General features: G+C 41.0%; 2 protein-coding genes across 2 annotated transcripts; one reads left to right on the forward strand and one right to left on the reverse strand.

Annotated features, from left to right (window-relative positions):
- Positions 1-1,077: 1,077 nt before the first annotated feature.
- LOC124644108 (serine protease snake-like) lies at positions 1,078-11,104 on the reverse strand. Its single transcript, XM_047183325.1, has 9 exons — positions 10,966-11,104; positions 8,379-8,547; positions 7,771-7,832; positions 6,922-7,079; positions 6,434-6,546; positions 2,970-3,122; positions 2,411-2,537; positions 1,860-1,991; positions 1,078-1,260 (listed from the first exon to the last, which is right to left on the reverse strand). The coding sequence occupies exons 1-9, from the start codon at positions 11,039-11,041 to the stop codon at positions 1,096-1,098; spliced, it is 1,155 nt and encodes a 384-aa protein (XP_047039281.1). The 5' UTR covers positions 11,042-11,104; the 3' UTR covers positions 1,078-1,095.
- Positions 11,105-16,239: 5,135 nt separating this feature from the next.
- On the forward strand, positions 16,240-17,739 carry LOC124644315. The gene has a single exon (XM_047183616.1). The coding sequence runs from the start codon at positions 16,395-16,397 to the stop codon at positions 17,607-17,609; it is 1,215 nt and encodes a 404-aa protein (XP_047039572.1). The 5' UTR covers positions 16,240-16,394; the 3' UTR covers positions 17,610-17,739.
- Positions 17,740-18,938: the final 1,199 nt, after the last annotated feature.

Below are 18,938 nucleotides of genomic sequence, written 5' to 3' on the forward strand. Positions count from 1 at the left end.
TTCTGCCAGCAATTAGTCCAAAACAAGGTTTAACCAATTTCTTAGCAATTGTACAAAATTCAAATTTAGTATACACTCTCACGCATGCTTGGCTAACTCTTTTGATGCTAGAAACATACTACAATCATTAAAACCCTTTGAAATACACGTAAAGTCCTTAAAACTAAGATTTCGCATAGGTGCCCGCTTTTTTTGCAAAAGAGTGTATTTCCAAAATAATTATTAAAATTATTGAAATAGATGCTAACGTGTTATCATACATTATTAAGGTCAAGCAAGTACTGTCCCAAAAGTAGCTGAACAACATAAGCGTCAAAAGTACATTAACACACGGCAACATTAAAAATATACTTTGTTAACCTAATTTTGTATTTACTGCTGTTTAGTGACTTTTGATACAATGATGTTCAGCGACATTTGGATTGGTGGTGTACAGCGACTTTAGGAATACTAGTGCACAGATACTTTTGAAATACTCGTGTTTAACGACTTTTGTAAGTTTCTGGTGTATAGTCTATTTTGTTTTCTAGTTGCGACTATAACTTATGGCATTTTATTGTGAACAGGTGTTTTGTCATATTGATTCTGTTCATCGACTTTTGGTGCTGACTGTACTTAATCAGATCTCACTTCTTTTATAGGCGAAGCATTCCCATATTATCGAACTTGGCAGCCCTTCACATTTGTGTTTTGGGTAGGATTTGATATTACAAAAATGGACGGATTCCAAAGAAGGCGTATATGGGCGGAGCCAGTAACGTTCCTCGTCCACCAAACACCCGCATTTTGGCGACGCTACTTTCTTAGAAGATGTTCCGTTATGATATCTCCGCTCGTCATTAAGTTCCTCCTCCTTTTTAACACGCTTATATTAGCTTCACTTGTAACTATGTTTGTAAAAAAAATGTTGGAATCTTAATTTGACCCACTTCCCGGTCTTCGATTAGGATGAAATTTTGCACACGCTCTGAGTTCTGATGACAATACATGACTAGCGTGTTTTTTGGTATTTTAAACTATTTTTATTTTTTTTGAAGTCTATTAAAAAGGCAAAATGTAAAAAGAACAACACAATTATTTTCTTGAAATCCTTTATTACCAGACGATGCTTTCGATCCAGGGCACATAGTATGACACCCGGGTGTAAACCCCGGAGCTACCGGGCTGTCCACATGGTTTCCCGTTTGAAGTAATACCTATGATCGTGGAGGCACATGATGATATTGAAGACCGGATCTGAAGAGGACCTCCGCTGTCACCCTGTGAATATGGAAAATGAAAATTAGGCTGGTAAAGCTGGCCTCAAGCCACGTTTCCCAACTATGTAGGGGTCAATTTAACATATAATGGTAAGTTAACTGCCTCTTTGGTCTAGCTGTTGCAAGTTCAGCTGCTGAGCACGAGGTCTCGGGTTCGATTCCCGAGTCTTTCGAAAAGCAGCCCGGAGTCTGGAAGTTGGTGATTGATTCACCCGTGCATCGGAGAGCACGTAAATGACGGTCTAGCGCCTGATCTCTCTCCGGTCGTGTCGGATTGTCGTCCCATCGGGCGCAGAGAGTGAAGGAATAGTGAGTGCACCTATGTCCAAGCAAATACTTGTGCACTATAATATGTCCTGCGCAGTTGGCTAATCTCTTTACATGAGAACAGCCGCCGTGGCCGATAATTGGCTAGGAGGACATTATCAATCATGATCAATGTAAGTACCTACTTAGATCTTACCTACTTTTAGGTACTTATTATTTCTGTACGCTTTACGAGTAGGGCATAGTGAGACTTAATATTATATACTTACATACATACTCCTTTGTAACCTATGAACACAGAATTAAGAGCTTTGACATTGACAGATTGCTCACCTCACATGTATCTCTGGTGTCGTCTTTATCTCCGTAACACATCTGCGTTGTATGGTTGTAACCATTCACGAGGTGTCTGTGAGGGGGATAGAATGATGAGCATTCTTCCTCACTGTATGCGCTGAGAACCACCTGGAAACAAAACAGTTCAGGGTTATTCTTCGGACAAAGAATTAGCATTTGCAATGACTGCAATATATACATACATTGTATATATAAAAAATGACGAAAAGTTCTTCTAACCTACAGACATACATGTGTTGCTGGGGAGTTTGTTGCGCCACTTCTTCTTCCCAGCAAAAACACATAGGAAGTGGTGAAAGGTGGGCGTTTTGGGGACTGTCTTTTGTAAATTTCTGACGTTCGAAAAGTGCTGTTTTAAAAGTGCAGCCAAGTTTGAATAAACGATTTTTGATTTTGACTTCCAGAGATTTTTCCAAATACTCCCGGGACCAACCAATGTAACGTGTCTTCCGAAATACGGAGGAACTTGTCACCCATTGAGCTTAAGATGTACCGAGCCAATATTGCTATTAAAGGTGGCTACTTACGCTTTGTAGGGTATCAGACAAGCCCTGCCGGTTGCCTAGGGCGCCCCAACCCGTCGCGGTCGCCTCTGATGCATCAATTTCTTCTGTATGCAGGCATGCTGGTAACACGTATCGGGAAAACTGCACCCTGAAATTAGAATAAAGCAACTAAATTACCTATATACAAGTCGTGGTAGCCTAGTGGGTAAAGAACCAACCTCTCAAGTATGAGTGTGTTCGATTCCAGGTCAGGCAAGTACCAATGCAAGTTTTCTAAGTTTAAATGTACTTTCTGAGTATATCTTAGACACCAACGACTGTTTTGCGGAGGGCCCGTTAAACTGTAGGTTGAACATCCTTGACATTGTTACGGGTAGTCAGAAGCCAGTAACTCTGACACCAGTCTTACGAAGGGGTATTGGGTTGCTCGGGTAACTGGGTTGAGGAGATCAGACATTCAGTCACTCCATGTGGCACACTGGTACTCAGCTGCATCTGGTTACACTAGAAGCCGACCCCAACATATGTTGTTGGAAAAGGATGGTCCTATCTAGAGAAGAAGATTTATTTTTGGACTTACCATCTATCAGTGAGCAGAAGTGCTATATCATGGTACTTGGAAGGTGCTTTATATCCTGGATGTGGTATGATGCGCTTCACTCCGTAGATTTGCCAAGTTTCCGGTGGGTCAGACCTTTTCAGAATTCCAAGCGCTATGTAGCTTACTGGACCTCTAAGAAACAGAATAATGTATTAATAATACATTATATACTAATATATTATATATAATATATAATATAATATAATATAATATAATATATTATCTATACATATAATAAATCTGTAGAAAAGTAATTTTTGTACATTGAAGAAATTGACAAAAAAAATAGCCAGCATTTTAAAGGATAACTAACAGAACCCATTTCCATCATTTTTGTCATTTTTGTCTGTTTGTCTGTTTATCTGTTTGTTTGTTCGGGATTCACGTAAAATCTACGAATTAAATGCAGACAATGCTTATATACAAAAATTCTACGTAGCTTGGGGTATTACTTAGTTTTTGTTTCATCGAAATCGATTCACTCTATCAAAAGATATGATTAATTTTGTGAATTCAAGATGTAAAATATTACGACACGCAATCTATTTGTCAAAACTGTACATTTGAATGTTGTACTTATATTAGTTGATCGGCCTATTATTAATCTTTACACAGAAAATCACACCTTTATAAGTAACTTCGGAAGAAAAAAAAATGAAAATTTTGTTTAGCCACGGTTAAAGTAGCTCCATCTGTGGTAAATAAAATACATCAAATTTGTCAAAGGAGCGAGGTGGTAAATGACAATATTACCATACATTCTTTATAGAGGATTATTATTTCAACAGATGGAGTTGTGTATTTTCCGTAATTCACCATATTTTAACACGTAGTGTAATTTTTCGATAGACATTTCAATAGTGTTTGTCAGTTTGCCGTGCCACATCAAAATCCAACTATAATTATTACCTTGATGAAAAGAAAATTAATAGTTCTCAGCCAAATTTAAAACGGTGCCATCTTAATTATTTTTTGAACATTATGTCAAAAATGATGACTTTAGTGGAACAATTAATTATCATTTAAAGTTACAGATGGAGTTCATATCAGGATTTTTTCATAAACATAGTTTAGCTTATCTTCCACTAATGTGGTGGCCTTAAAACAAATTACTTTGAGTGAGTAGTATTAAGTAGACCTTGATTATTTTTTCTGATGCAAAATATGTAAACTTAATCCTAGAAGAAATGAGGATCTATCTCTCGCAAGCGCTGCTAAGCGTGAGGAAGGTAATGTAGGATTCTGTAGCTTTAAAAACAAGCCCAGATACAAAGTGCAGATAAGAAATGGGAGCTCTCTCTATTTAATACCATACACACGTAAAATGTTTTATGCGTCTGAAAACGTACAAATTACGCGCCGCATACCAGAGACATGCTTACTTTCAACTTCTGATCGCAAATATACTGTTCACGATTACGAACAGTCTCAGTAAGACCCGAGCCAAGTCTAAAAACCCTAAAAAACACCTTTTATATAAAACTATGTTTGATGTCATTTAATCACAAAGACAGAATTGTTCTCTTTTGCAAATCCTATCCACCTATATCCTATCCTAATCCACAATGCATTGCAGGTGTGCATTGCACAAAAACCAATGGTATCCTATTCGAGAAGTCAAAAGAGTTGACCTGCCAACGTCAGCTTCTGCGCTAAGCAAGTGTTCTTAATAGTACCATCAGAATTACATTCATCGTTGAATGAGGTGAATAAATTTTCAGAAACCACAATAACAGTAGGAGCCAAAGCGTATTATCGCTTCATAGAGCTCTGATTGGCCCCAGGTGACCAAGTCAGGTCTGATTTGTTCGTTCATCAGATCTTTGAAAGTGTTTCGGTGGATACTTACTGTCGTCCTGTTTACGTAACACACTGTTTACATGACACAAAATATGGTATATAAACGTCCTCCGCAAGAGCGAAATTTTCCCGGTGTGCGGTAGTGACGCACAGTATACAACACTTATGTTTCTTTTGATTTGCTGGCTCCACCAAGAAATGACAAATTGCGAGCGTACATTCTGAAAATCTTGGCAAAACTACAGGTTTCAAGTACGAACACATGAAATGGACTCTCACAGATACGTACATTTTGCCTATTCGTGAACTAATGCAAACATTTCGGTGGAGTCCCGGCTTAGGCCTCCCCCACATTAGGCGTGCGCGATCCTCGGGCGTGTGAGTAGCGCGGGCGCCGCGCGTGCGTCGCGAGCGCGTTGCGTGAGCGTCGCGTTTTGCTGCCCTGCGGCATTTGCAGCGCGCTCGCGGCGCGCACGCGCCGCTCTCCTTGACGTTTAACTGCTAAGGCGTTTAGCGGGCGGCGGGGATAGCAGGCGAAGGGGTAAGAACGCAACTCGAGCGCCGCGTGCTCGCCGCGAGCGCGTCGCTTGCACTCTTCACACATGCCGCAGGGCAGCAAAACGCGACGTTCACGCAGCGCGCTCGCGACGCCCGCGCTACTCACACGCCCGAGGATCGCGCACGCCTAATGTGGGGTCAGCCTTACCATGAGTAAGTGAAACTATCCTATCCTATGCGCCTGCTGATGATGATGACTCATTTTATCATCCATCCAGCTATTCCCCAACTATGTTGGTGTTGGCTTCCAGTCACCGAATCTGTTTGAGTACCAATATTTTGCTTGGAGCGACTACCTGTCTACAATCCAGTCAACTACACAAGACGATATCCATATTATGGTAAGACTGACAGACTTTCTGGCCTCTGATTAGTCGCAGCAGCTGCAGAAAATGTACAAATGACAGCTTTGTCAGACTCAAAGCATGTAGACATAGATTATAGCTGTTTCCTGTGAAAATTACTTACGCACCATACGTAATAATTTTCCAAATTGGCTGAACAACGTCACAAACTTTACTTCTTTTGTTTAGATAAATGGTCACATCCACAACACAACCTTGATCAATGAATCTATGCGACTGCTAAGTGCTAATCCTAATTATACTGTCACGTGAAAGAATGCACCTACGGGATAAGTAGTATTTTGACGATTCTATATTGCCCACGCAGACGAAGTTGCGGGCAACAGCTAGTTAATATATATTACATTTCTATACTAATATTATAAAGAGGAAAACTTTGTTTGTTTGTTTGTAATGGATAAACTCAAAAACCTTTCACCATTATAAAGCTATATTATCTGCGAGTAACATAGCATATATTTTATCCCGGTGCGGGCAGTAGCTCCCACGGGACGCGGGTGAAACCGCGGGAAAACGGCTAGTATTATATATAATAATAATTTATTTAGATTAATGTTGTTGGGATTGAAAGATATAGGTACCCTTCTTAAAGACGCGATTTTTATGATATTTGACGACTTTTTTTAAGGACTACAAATTTGGTAATTTCTAACTACTACACCATCATCATCATCATCGTCATCAGATAGTTGGTATAGATATTCATTTGAAAAGACTTACGCTGATCGGCTGGACATGCAGTGCGCAGCTGTGAGCACAAATCTATGGCTGATGAGGCTTCCACCACACAGCCACTCTGCCGTCTCCACTGCATCTCCGAAACCCAGCAGTGCCTGTGGATAAAACCTTCACAAAGTCGCTTTTTCTGTCCCTGTGTCCCTAACAAACCTCTCAAGTATAAGGGCGCGGGTTCGATTCCAGGTCAGGCAAGTAACAATGCAACTTTTCTAAGTTTGTATGTACTTTCTATTCTAAGAATATCATAGACACCAATGACTGTGTTTTGGATGGCACGTTAAACTGTAGGTCCCGGCTGTCATTGAACATCCTTGACAGTCGTTACAGGTAGAAGCCAGTAAGCTTAGGTTGCTGTGTTGACGAGATCAGATAGGCAGTCGCTCCTTGTGGCACACTGGTATTCAGCTGCATGCGGTTAGACTGGTCGACCCCAACATAGTTGGTAAAAGGCTCAGGATATGATGACTTACCATATGAGGGTATTCTCCTCTCTCAACGTCCATTCCTTTAGCCACGGCCAGAACTGCGACATCTGTATAACCATAGCATCCTTGATCTTCATCGAGGTACTTCCTGACTCCTCCCCAAAGGTCACAAGAGGCCTCATCCAGAATATACTCCAGGCATTCTGGGAAGAAAATGGCGTTGAAAGTAAATATTGTAAGTCCTGGAGCTTAATTCTGCTAATTTAATGTGTTAATTGGATATCAATTGAATTTCAATAGCAGTTTTAATCTTAGCGGGTATTCTGCTACTAGTATAAGACCAATTGTTTTCCAATGACATTATTGGTTCGCTATTGGTCTATCTATAGGTTAGTCTGCTCTACAATCGTATTGCTTTAAAATGAGTTGACTAGTCAAAAATAAAAATTAACCAAGTTCTATATTTACATGGATTATATAGATACAAAAGTTGGAAGTTGGTGATTGATACACCCGTGCATCGGAGAGCACGTAAATGTCGGTCCTGCGCCTGATCTCTCTCCGGTCGTGTCGGATTACCGTCCCATCGGGCTATGAGAGTTAAGGAATAGTGAGTGCACCTGTGTCTGCGCAAATGCTCGTGCACTATAATATGTCCTGCGTAGTTGGCGCGTATCTCCTTACGTGAGAACAGCCGTCGTAGCCGATAATCGGCTAGGAGGACATCATCATCATAGATACAAAAACTGTATAATCTGGCCAAACAATTGTTTGAGGCAAGCCAATTTCGGCATTCAAAACAAAAAACAGTCGCAGCATGTACAGTCGGCAGCTAGTATTCAATAAATACCTTTAGTTTCACGTGAACAATTTAAAAAGTAAGGGTATACTCACTGTCATAAGCTTTCACCCCTGTTTTGTAATAATGTAAGCCGGTTGCATCCACTAGGACATTTCTGTAACAATATCAGTAAAGTCAAGTTTATTAAAATTTATTAGCAAAGAACCAATCCCGAGTGACAGCTATGACGCGATGCGCTGCGGGCCAATCACCGCTTTAGCCCGCTCCCGCGCCTCACTTCATACCACAAAAGGGACCCAATAAATTACTTCTGCACAGGTGAAGGTCAGAGCTCAAGATTCGTGCCGATAACTATAAGAATGTGTGTTCGATTCCAGGTCAGGCAAGTACCAATGCAACTTTTCTAAGTTTGTATGTACTTTATAAGTATATCTGGGACATCAATGAGCGTGTTTCAGAGGGCAAGTTAAACTGTGGGTCCCGGCTATCATTGAACATCCTTGGCAGTCGTTACGGGTAGTCAGAAACCAGTAAGTCTGACACCAGTATAACCAAGGAGTACTGGGTTGCCCGGGTAACATTGTTGAAAAGGTCAGATAAGCAGTCACTCCACGTGGCACACTGGTACTCAGCTGTATTCGGTTAGACTGGAAGCCGACCCCAACATAGTTGAGAAAAGGCTAGGCAGATTCCAGCTTACCTCGTATCGTTTACAAGCTTGCAATCTGAACAGCATACTATAGGTTTCTCCACCTCGTAAGAACATATTTGTGGGTACCGCCTTTTCTGCAAATCTTCTACGTACTGCATACATTTGAATATATCTACACATGTACCTTTTAGACCATTATCGGATGTACACTCTGACCCTGAAAAGTAAATAAATAATTGATAATAATAATTATAAATATATAATATACTAGCCGTTTTCCCGCGGTTTCACCCGCGTCCCATGGGAACTACTGTCCGTACCGGCATAAAATATAGCCTATGGCACTCAAGAACATTATAGCTATGTATCAGTGAAAGAATTTTGGAAATCTGACCAGCGGTTCTAAAGAAACAAATCAAATCAAATCATTTATTTCATGTAGGCCTTTACAAGCACTGAACGTCAAAAATATAACTAAGTTTGATTCTAGTTGCCCATTCCAAAAGTAGCTTCCTATGGAGAAGAACGGGCAAGAAACTCCATGGTTACTCTTTTTAAAAACATAATAGGTGTTACAATTTGTATGTATTGATACATACGATAATAACGTGAAAAAGAAATGTTTACAATATTTTTTGGGTTGACTCTGAGAAAGTTATACAATGCAAGTTGAACTAGGAAGTTATAAGAGAAAATTATAATTATAATTAAAATTAACTATTTTAAGAAGTTAATAAATTAAACAAGCCAAGTTATATAAAGCAAAGGAAAAAAGAAATAATAATGATAACAACATGATAAGAGCAAGAACATTAATGAGAACAGAGATATTCCTAGACAGCCTGCCAGTCGCTAGGAAAGCCACTCGTGCAATGTAGGACTGACGCCATACATCCTTGTCGTCAATATAGTCTTTGATTTTATAGTATGCTCTCTTAATAAGAGTAGACTTGACTCCCTACATACAAACTTAAAAATTTTACGTCGTTACAATATTGGGATAGATGTTTATAAATGAAATTATAAATATATGTTTATAATTATTGACTGCCTCGTTGGTCTAGCTGTCGCAAGCGCGACTGCTGTACATTAAATGCCGAGTTCGATTCCCGTGTCGGGTCGAAATCGCTTTGATAGTTTTAGAAACTTTCACAAAGCAGTTCGTAGTCTCAAATTTGATGGTTAATACACCCGTGCGGTGTTGGTCCTGCTTGTGATATCTCTCCGGTGGTGTCAGATTGTCGTCGCATCGCGCGCAGAGAGTGAAGGAATAGTGAGTGCACCGCAGTCCAAGCAAATGCTTGTGCACTTTAATATTGTCCTGCGCAGCTGGCTGATCTCCTTACATGAGAACAGCCGCCGTGGCTGATAATAATCGGCTATCACTTCATCAAATCTAATAATTTAATGATGACTTTTTTAGCGAAAATCTATTTAAACCGTCTTAAAATAGGAAGTTGTCAATTTGAGCGGTTTTAAGTATTAGTATTATTCAGACTTTGTAAGTCTTGTATATTAACTTAAAGACAAAAAAAAAACAAAAAGAAAATAAAAAGCTTTGTACAATATTATTTGTGATATTAAAATCAGCGATTAGGTACTTGGTGGGCGAGCGGTTAAACCTCTCAAATTTTAAGTAGAATGGGTTCGATTCCATTTCAAGCAAGTAAAATATTTTTTCTAATTTAAAGTTTAATTTAATTCTATTTAATTAATAGGGTATAGTTTCAGTTTTATTAGTGTGTAATGAATATGTATGAATGATGTGTCCGCTTATAATTGGGAGCGCACACTTCACTTATACTGTGAAATGGCAATACTAATATAATTGTGTAGCTTCTGTTGGCAAACCAATATATCGGGTGTGTCGTACCTAATCACATTAAATTAAATACGTGTATATTAACGTATACGCGTTGTGGTTCATACATGCGGATCAGCACAAAGAAAAACAAGAAATACGTAAAAAAATATATTTTTCAACAAAAGTAAATAGAATAAAAATGTGCGAGAATTAGAACACCCTATAAGAGTGAGTCATTACAAACAACGGAAATTCTCCCATGAAAACTGACAGCTGTCAACTGATCAAAACATTCAATACTCCTACCTTTATCTCTGCTTTACACATGATGTTGTAAATTATGAAAACGAAAAAGGACTCCTGTGGCTAAATTCGCCGAAGAATATCATAAAGTATATGTGTTAGGATTTAATGTAATTGGGTACGACACACCTGATATAAATAAATAAATGTAGTCTAATTTCAATAAATTAATCCGAGCGTAGGATTTAAGATTATAAGTACCTACAATATATTAACTTTCTTTAATCTTGGACACCAATGACAGAGTAAAAGCGAAGGAAAACATCTTTAGGAAACTTGGACTAAAATCTGAAATCACCAACTCGCATCTCGTGAGCGTGGTGATTAAAGCTCAATCCTTCTCTGTGTGAGAGGAGGCCGCAGCCCAGCAGTGGGACGATAAAAAACTAAAAAACACGCTAGTCATGTATTGTCATCAGAACTCAGAGCGTGTGCAAAATTTCATCCTAATCGAAGACCGGGAAGTGCGTAAAATTAAGATTCCAAGATTTTTTACATACATAGTTACAAATGAATTGACTACTATACCTTCATATAAATCCTCGCAAAATACACTAGCACTAATAAATATCACATTTAAAATAACGTAAACATAATAATCCATGGTTTTATTTGTTTAAATACACAGCACAAAACCCGTCCGCCATTAATGAGTTCTCATCGCGACTAATGTAGGTATGTATTAGAAAATAATATTTGTTTTGTTAATACATACAAAACAAATATAGAGTGTTATGTAGGTAATTTAGAAGATATCTTATCTAATATCTACCTTCTTTATTTTGTAGAAGTAATATCAAGTTTGTCTTCTGTCTACACTAATATATTGAAGAGGAATATTTTTTTCGTTGTAAAGAACAAATTTTTAAAATTATTTCACTGTTGGATAGCTACACTATAAAGGTGAACTATATTTTATCCGTTCCCCTGGTTATTTTGTTAAAGTAACTGAGATTTTAGTGTTCAAGTATTTTGTAATCTTCTTCTTCAGCGTTTATCCCGTCTTGTGACGGGGTCCGCTTTCCGTATCTTCTTCCACTTCGCTCTATCCTGGACATCTTCCAAGTATCTTGTTATTAACTGAATTAAAAGAAGTACTTTTCTTGTGACTTAAACATTGATTTATACAAAGTGTGTCATACTTCATCACATTAAATCCTATCACATAGGTAACTGAATAAGTACTTTATGATACCTATTCTATGGCGAATTGTAAAGGCCCCAGTACACGTTGGCCCAAGTGCGGCCGATACACGCCATCACCAATGTGTACACGGGGTATTGGTGCAGGTTGGCGGACATTTGTCAAGGTTGGCGCGCATTCGGCGAGTTGTCGGTTTTTTGGGCACACAGCAAAGGAATCGTGGCCCAGCTTGGCGAGTGGTGTTTACACATTCGGCCAATGTTTAGTTCGTCACCAACCGCTGAGGATAAAATACACTTTTGTGTTGCGTGTAAAAATAAATATAGTAGTGTAGTATAATATAAATATATATAGTAGTGTAGTATAATATAAATATATATAGTAGTGTAGTATAATATAAATATATATAGTAGTGTACAAATAAATAGCCGAAGCCTTAATTACTTCGACGTCCATCGCAAGTGGTTTGCCAGGCAGGAATGAGCCATGCGCCAATGTGTAAACACCATTTGATCGTGGCCTACATTCGTGCATTGCAAAGCTTGGCCCAACACAGGCCAATGTGTACTGGGGGCTTAAAAAAATGAACACACCCGATAGGTATATTATAATAAAGAAGATAGGTACATAAAGTATGTACGTAAACACAAATAAATGCTTTAATTTGATTTACATAAATTATCCTAAGTCCCGTAAAACCGTTGTGATGGTATGACCGCGGGGTCAATAAGTCTCTAAATAAAATATGTGCCTACCGACCCTTCTAATTGATAAAAGATATACACATAATGATATATCCAAAAATAAATCATAATTTTCCTATACATGTAAAAAACTTTGATTCCAAAAAAATCTACAGCGTCTACTGACGATGTTTTCCTATTCTCTTTAAGTCTCCGTACACTGCAAACTTTTAGTCGGCCGATAGTTTGTTCGGGCACTTAAATCAGTATGAAGATGAATGGTAGTACGCACATTATAAGGATGAAGTGTCAGTAGTAGTGTTGTAAACTGACGGTCACATACGATAAGTGACCGTCAATTAATATTAAATGACCGGTCACATTGGACATTTATTGTCAGACTGGTCAGGTATATTAAATAAGTATTTTTTACTCGGTACAATTATTATTTTCGTCTCAAGCAAATTAAAAACATTATGAATGTGAAATAATACCTATAATTGCCTTTCTAAACCAACATAGTGCATAGATAACCTTTTAAAAAGATAGACTCTCAAGTACGTATTTATTTTTATTGATGTATACTGACAAATCATTAATCATAGAGTGTCGGCGAAATCTTTTTTTTTTATCGACGTTAAAAATCATCAAATGACCCCTCCCGCTGTGGGTTAGCAGCGATGAGGGAGTGTCAGACTCTTACTGACTAAAAACCGTCGTGTTCCGTCGTAGGCCTTTTATGTACCAGAGCCGCGGTAACTCTTTCGAACAACCCGCAGCCCCGGCAGGCCTTGGCCCAACTGCTGACATCTCTTTGAGGAGCGCGTGTCGACACGGGTCTGTCGTCTAAGTAGACAGAGGGACGATGAGCCACCGGAACTCACCGCCCACAGACCCACACCTACGGTGGCCGGGAGTCATCTCGCGATACTCGGCGCCCGTGGTGTCTACCTGGTCCAGCACGGCGGCTGGGATGAGAGGTGCGAACTCTCTGGCGTTCCGCCTCCTCCTTCTCGAGCATGATTGCTTCGCAGAAGGAGGCGACGGCATCCCATTCCCTCTCGCCCCGGACCATGGCCTGGATCAGGGCCGGACGCGAGAGGTCGCCGCCGCCTAAAGCCTCGACGAGGACCCAGCGGTGCCCTTCCCATGCGAGGCACACCTGGACTGTGTGGTCCACCGTGTCCTCGGGGCTGTCCGCACAGTGGTGACACCCGGGCGCCTCCTCACGACCGATTCGGTACAGGTACCTCCCGAAACAACCGTGTCCGGTGAGGACCTGCGTCATGCGGTACGTGAGGGCGCCATGACTCCTTCCGAGCCACTCCTCAAAGAGGGGACTTACCGCCACGATGGTGGCGTGCCCTGCACTGGGTTGCGACAGTCGCTCCCTCCAGGCCACCATGAGATCGCGCCGGAGCTCCGCCCGCTGCGCGACAACTTGCCGCGGCAGCGGAGTTTCCCCCCGGCGCAGTGTCTCCTCGCGCCAGTCGTACAGGCGCAAGAAGACTCTCGCCTCCAGATCCCACGGTGGCAGTCCAGCAAGTAGGCCAGCTGCTTCGCGGGAGATCGTACGGTACCCCCGGATTAGCCTAATGGCTATCACCTTTTGGGGCACGTTCAGGTAGTGTACAGCACGCGGCCGTACCGAACGTGCCCATACCGGGGCCCCGTAAAGGGCCATGGACCGCATGACCCCCGCGTAGAGTTTACAGCAGGGGGCGTTTGGGCCTCCCAGATTGGGCAGGAGTCGTTTGAAGGCAGCACCTGCCTTCTCCAGTTTGAGGCCCAAACGTCGGAAATGCTCAACGAAGTTCCACCGGCTGTCGAGGACGAGTCCTAGGTACTTCATCGCCCTCTCGACGCCGATGGGAACCCCCCCCCACCGTGACTTGGGAGCCTGAAGGTGGCGCGTTCCGAAGCCCATGAAAGCACATGGCCTCGGATTTGTGCAAGGTCACCTCCAGGCCCAGCAGCTAGATCCTCTCGATGATCGTCGCAACCCCGCGCGTCATTATCTCGGCCGCCTCCTGGTGCGACCTCCCTTGTGCCAGAACCAACGTGTCGTCAGCGTAGCAGACCACGCTGACGCCGCTAGGGAGGTCGGCGCGCAGCACCTAGTCGTAGCCGATGTTCCACAAGAGCGGCCCAGAACCGACCCCTGCGGAACACCGCACGACATCTCCCGCCGGGCGAAATCTTATCTTAAAGATCGATGAATGACATTTGGTTACCTTCGATGATTCTAAAACTTCCGTAGTTTTATAAAATAAAGAAAGAAAAAACGTTTATTTCTAATAAATTCTATTTTTAAACAAAAAAAAACGATTCTGACGTTGCTGACAATAAATGACAATAAGTGACCGGTCAAATTGGATAAATGTCCAATATGCTCGGTCAGATTAATCGTAAGTAGTAATAAATGGACTCAAAGGTTTGATTCACGATTACCTTTTTTTTAACGACGCTAAAAATCATCAAATGACCCCTCCCGCTGTGGGTTAGCAGCGGTGAGGGAGTATCAGACTCTTACTGACTAAAAACCGTTGTATTCCGTCGTAGGCCTTATATGTACCAGGGCCGCGGTAACTCTTTCGAACAATCTCGCAGCCCTGGCGGGATTCACAATTACTTTCAAAATAAACTATCGGCCGACAGTTCAGTCGCCAGTGTGCGGAGACTGTTATAGCATTCTTGGAATAATAAAAAAGTCTTTGACCTTGTTAAAAACAAGTTTTAAAGTCAATAAAAAATATTGAATCCATAGTTTATACACAAATAAGTATCTACATAGTCATCTCTCGACGACGCTCGATCGAGGTTGAATCACTCTAACCGCGAAACCGCAAGGCTGGATATAAAAAATAATAGTTTAAAAAACTAAAACACGCTAGTCATGTATTGTCATCAGAACTCAGAGCGTGTGCGAAATTTCATTCTAATCGAAGACCGGGAAGTGGGTCAAATTAAGATTCCAAGATTTTCTTACATACATAGTTTCAAGTGAAGCTAATATAAGCGTGTTAATACTTTACGAAATTTTCCGTCTAGCTGTTTGCTTGTGTCTAGATTCTCCGTAGAGGATTATCCCCTCATCGCTGTCCCTGTGATGAAGCTGTCAGCAGCCTTGGACACAGTAGCGGTTTTAGGGTAGGGCGCGGTTGGGCGACGGCCCAGGGCGCCGGACATAAGGGGCGCCGCAGGCGCCCCCAACCAATCCTTGATCAGAATGTAACTCCTATTTTTGTTTTAAATTTCATCAAAGATCGCAGCTTACAAGAACTGTATCCAAATATATGGATAGCATCAGGGCCGTCTTAACCTATGGTGCAGGGTGTGCGAATAACCCGGGCGCCGCGGGCTCAGGGGCGCCGAAGCAAATTTGTGTCTAATTCCGCGTTAAATTTGAGAAATTCTCGAACAAACACTACTTTTATGTCCCAAAACTCAAAAATTTTCGCGCTCCCTTCGCTCGTGGCTTCTTCACTTCACTGTGGTCTTTTATTATATATGTTTAGGACTTTTGGTGATCCAAAACTCAAAAATTTTCGAGCTTGCTTCACTTTACAGTTATTTTTCAACCATTTTTTAGTCTACCCTAGCAAAAAGGTAGCGTCGTTTTTAAGTTCTTTTATGAATAAGAAAGTAACTTCTAGTTTCCATATGAACTTTCTTATTTACGATACTACTTTAAGTCCCAAAATTTTAATACATAGCCGCCAATAATCCGTCGCGCTCTTGTTGCCGTCGGTGTTCCAGCCATATTAGAACCCAGTGGTCTGACCCGCGACGATGGCAAGAGACCAGGGGCCCAATTATTATACTGTAGTTTGCTCTACAATCATATTGCAAACGTTAATCATTTGCAGATAGTATGATTCATTAATGAATTAAGGGAAAGGAGAAAAACGTTTATTAAATAAGAAAAAATAGGTAGCGGAATGCCACATACGCTTCAATCGTTGAAGACTATTAGCGTTAATCGACGAACACAGACGTGCTCATCAAGCAACTTAAAAATAGCGTAATTAACAATTTTTTTATTGTGACCTAGTTTTAGAGTCATAGCGTTTTTGTTGTGAAATTATACAGTATTTATTACAAATATGGACAAAAAGTGATCTACAATTATGGATAGAAGCCCCTCCCACCGTGGCGGACTGCCACATTGCTCATCGCCACCAGCAGCAACACCCAGAAGTCACGCACAGGATGAAACAATTGAGGTTTTTTCTACTCCTGAAATTCAATCCTGGATGTCTAGTATTGAGCAGTGCCTGAATGAGGTTTCGATCACGGTTTCGGAAGGCAAGATGAATTCCGAACAAAAACTAAGAGTCACTAGCCTTTGTCGCAAAGTCGGATACGGAGTCTCTCAAATGGCTGTGCAATATCAGTCATTGAAACATAAAGCCCTTCAGAACTACGCCACCCTGCAAACGTTGAAGGAAAATCAAGACCTCGCTAGTAGTTTGACTGAGATCAAGCAGGAACTACAAGATACTCTCATCAAACATAAGCCGGAAAGCACATCCTTCGCAGACATGGTGAAGGGTACAAAAAGCCTTATTATGCCTCATGCAACCAGCTCTGTCGCTATATATCCTAGTGACCATACTAAGACCAGTGAAGAGACCAAAAATTTAGTCCAAAAAATTGTATGCCCTGAGGAAATGAAGCTAAAGGTACGTGGACTTTGGAAAACAAGAAACGGAGGTGTTATCATAAGCACAGAGACTAAGGATGACATGCTAAAAGTGAAAGAGACTGTCGAGCGTTCCACATCTGCACTTACTGTTGATGAACCTCAGAAGCGGAAGCCTCGCATTATAATTATTGGGGTACCCACTGATATGGCAGAGAAAGAAGTTTTCAAAAGTATTTATGACCAAAATATCGTAGACAAACTTCCGACATTGACCAAGGATACCTTTTTGACCTCAATTAAACTAAGCCACAAGTCAGGAAAAAGGGATGCTGACAGCTGCAACTATATTGTTGAAGTTCCAGCCAGCATCCGGAAAGTCCTAGTAAATCAGAACAGGCTTTACATAAACTGGACGTCGTGCCCGGTACATGATTTCACCCTTGTGACTCGGTGCTTCAAGTGTCAGCAGTATGGTCATGCATCCAAGACATGCAAATCTGCTACCTCTACTTGTGGCCACTGTGGAGGAGAGGGACACGCGACTCAAGAGTGCTCTTCAAAGGAAGAACCACCGAAATGTGCAACCTGTAAGCGCTTTAAAAAACCCTACAATCACAAAACGGGAGATTCCGAATGCCCTGCTAGAAAAGCCGCTGAATATAGGTACATCAACTCCGTAGACTATAAAGGCGTCTGATAGCGTCAAACTCGAGATAATATTTAGCTGTAATCATTTCTACACATTATATAATTTCATATTTTACTTAGGGATAGTGGATTACTGATTATTTTTAGGCCCGCATATTTACACTCAAATATTGTATGTAATATTGTAAGTACGCAATATGGATATTTTAATTAGTATGTAAGCATTATAACAAACATGTGTAATAACTCTGTATTTGTCACATTGACCTAGTTTTTAGTAACTAGCAGCAATTTATTGTTAATTAGCTATAAATATTATAATAAGCACTTTTACGCCCGAGACACAGGTTTTTACCTAGTTCGGGCAAATTATACATCAGCACTTTTTAGAATTAGCAAAATATTGTAAAATGATGTTCAAAGAGAAGTAATAAACAATTTATTATTTATTATTTATTATTATTTATTTAATCGTAATTGAGTCGTAATTGAGTCGTGATTGGATCTCAGTCGAATGTGAATCGTTTGTCGCTTAAGTAAAATTAGCAGAATCGAGCTCCATTATTCTCAGGCATGTCATTATTCCCATGGAAGATGGGTAGGTCTTTAGTATGGGACGCGACCTGTGTCGATACTCTTGCACCATCTCACCTTCCTAGCTCGGCGCGGTGTAACCAGCACACCGCGCCGAGCCGAGCCGAGCCGCTGCTGCGGCTGCAGAGAACCTCAAACGGCTCAAATATAGCACCCTGGAGGGTAACTATACCTTTAAGCCGCAATGTCGATGACGATGACGAATGACGTAAATTTTACCTGATCTCTTTCCGGTGGTGTCGGATTGCCGCCCCATCGCACGCAGAGAGTGAAGGAATAGCGAGTGCTCCTGTGTCCAAGCAAGTGCTCGTGCACTATAATATGTCCTGCGCAGCTGGCTGATCTCCTTAAATGAGAACAGCCGCCGTGCCCGAAATCGGCCGTGGACGCCATTATTTTTTATTTATTTGTATGATAACAATTCTTGAAATAAAGAGTAGATTTTCCTTATAAAAAAAACTTAACAAAATATAGTTCTCGCTTCAATTTGACTGACAAGACAGTATATTTGGTTGGCTATCATTTGATGGATGAACATTTTGACATAACGAGTTCTTCCGCGTTTCGGGAGGGCTGTCATTTGAACATCTTTGGCAGTCATTATGGGTAGTCAGAAGCCAGCAAGCCTGACGCCAGTCTAACCAAGAGGTATTGAGTTGCCCGGGTAACTGGGTTGAGGAGGTCAGATAGGCAGTCGCTCCTTGTAAAACACTGGTACTCAGCTGCATCCGGTTAGACTGGAAGCCGACCCCAACATAGTGAATTGAAATAAAACCAAAAATGC

This window comes from Helicoverpa zea, chromosome 29, assembly GCF_022581195.2.
Source record: "Helicoverpa zea isolate HzStark_Cry1AcR chromosome 29, ilHelZeax1.1, whole genome shotgun sequence".
NCBI lineage: Eukaryota > Metazoa > Arthropoda > Insecta > Lepidoptera > Noctuidae > Helicoverpa > Helicoverpa zea.